The sequence below is a fragment of the Apodemus sylvaticus genome, chromosome 3 (assembly GCF_947179515.1).
Source record: "Apodemus sylvaticus chromosome 3, mApoSyl1.1, whole genome shotgun sequence".
Taxonomy (NCBI): Eukaryota; Metazoa; Chordata; class Mammalia; order Rodentia; family Muridae; genus Apodemus; species Apodemus sylvaticus.
In genome coordinates this window covers 66,327,351-66,329,322 of record NC_067474.1, presented here as the reverse complement: position 1 = coordinate 66,329,322, position 1,972 = coordinate 66,327,351, and the positions used below count along the sequence as shown (strand labels likewise).

The 1,972-nt window shown below is 35.2% G+C and overlaps 1 protein-coding gene across 1 annotated transcript; it reads right to left on the bottom strand.

Annotated features, from left to right (window-relative positions):
* Positions 1-780: 780 nt before the first annotated feature.
* LOC127679904 (olfactory receptor 13F1) lies at positions 781-1,740 on the bottom strand. The gene has a single exon (XM_052175485.1). It carries the CDS (start codon positions 1,738-1,740, stop codon positions 781-783), a length of 960 nt encoding a protein of 319 aa, XP_052031445.1.
* Between the last annotated feature and the right edge of the window lie 232 nt (positions 1,741-1,972).

The window sequence follows — 1,972 nt, the reverse complement described above, 5'->3', positions numbered from 1 at the left end:
TGAGGGTTAAATCGTTGGATATTCTGTATTGAGTTATAATCCTAGGCCAATTATTTAATGTGTTAAGTAATAATTTAGGTGAATAATTGATGAATTTATTAAGACACTGAAGTATAATATGAAATCATTCCATTTTAGACCTATAATTCCAGATTTCCCATTCTTGTATTTCTAGTGAAACTTATAAATAAAATTATAATTGGGCAGTCCTTATGCTTGCTATGTTACAGATATTTATTCATTCCTCAACATATGCAACCTAAATAAGTAGTCATTCAAAGTTGGTCTTCCCAAATCTGAAAAAAAATGAATTTAACATTTTAATGTTTAAGAAACTAGAAGAGTACGAGATAGTGATGGTCATATATACATACTAACTTAAAATATCTTTCTTTTTAAATGCAGACATAGTTGAAAAATCACTGAGAAAATATTACTTCAGAATTTGCTAATGATTCTACATCCTTGTTATACTACTTAATTTCATTGTTATGTCATTGCTGGACAGTGAGATCATTTAATAGGTCAAATGGAAAAAATAAATAGTTACATAATTTTAAGTTTATACTAATATGCAATAAATGCAAACTACCTTCTTGAAAACATATTTCTATGTAATTTATTCATTGATATAAAACATTTTAGAGGGCAAATCAGCATATAGGATATAATGATAGCTGTAATTAAAATTAGTGTTTTCTAGGAAATTGGCTTGTATTATTATGCAGTTTTCTCAATAAATTTGAAGATTTATCTGGATGAATATGCCTTATTCTAATGTTATTTGAGGACTGAAGTTAAAATAGCACTGAAGGGGTTTCTCATCAATATTTTTTTCACAGCCATTTTTACTTCTTTGTTCCGTAGACTGTAGATAATAGGATTTAGCATTGGTGTTAGTCCAGCATATATCAATGCCATAAATTTATCTATTTCCTGTGAGTTTACAGATGATGGCTTCAGGTACATGGAGAGAGCTGTCCCATAGAACAGAACCACCACAGTCAAGTGGGCTGCACACGTTGAAAAGGCTTTGCTTCGGCCATCCACTGAGCTGATCTTCAAGATGTTGGAGAGGATAGATGCATAGGAGACACAAATGAGCAACATTGGCACTGGGAGAAAAAGGATGCTGAGCACTAACATAATTAACTGCACCATGGAAGTGTCTCCACAGGCCATTTTTATGAGAGCCAGAATTTCACAGGTGAAATGGTTGATGATGCTGTTACCACAGAGAGACAGATGAATCACAGGTCCAGTTTCCACCAAGGCAGTGAGGCAGCCTGTAACCCAGGAGCTGCCTGCAATCTGTACACAGACTCTCTTGTTCATAATGATGGGATATCTCAATGGGTTGCAGATGGCCACATACCTGTCATAGGCCATCATAGAGAGGAGCACACATTCAGTGGAGCCCATGGCAAGAGAGAAATACATCTGAGATGCACATCCTGAGAATGAGATGGTGTTTTTCCCCGAAACAAAGTTTGCCAGCATAGGAGTGAGAGCAGAAGAGGTATACCAGATGTCCAGAAAGGAGAGGTTGCTGAGGAAAAAGTACATGGGAGTGTGCAGATGAGAATCAAGGATAGTTATGGAGATCAGAATAGTATTTCCCAGCAAGGTAACCAGGTACATCAGTAGACACAGCACAAATATAGAGACTTCAATTCTGGGGTAGTGAGAAAATCCCAGGAAAAAAAACACTGTGACAGAGGTCCAATTTCCCTGGACCATTTTATGATAGTATGTTCATGTGTATGTTCTAATGGATGACAGAGCAGAAATATATATAAAGCAAACAATCCTGCTTTAAATTTTCTCACAGTTTTTCCTTCATATGAACTTATGCTTTGTATTTAAGCGCCTCTCTAAATTGAGAGTATTATTGTAGAAGTGCACATTTGAACAATCAGTAGTTAATATAATTCAGTCATGAAGTTAACAGTAAATGGTGAACTTGTTGCTT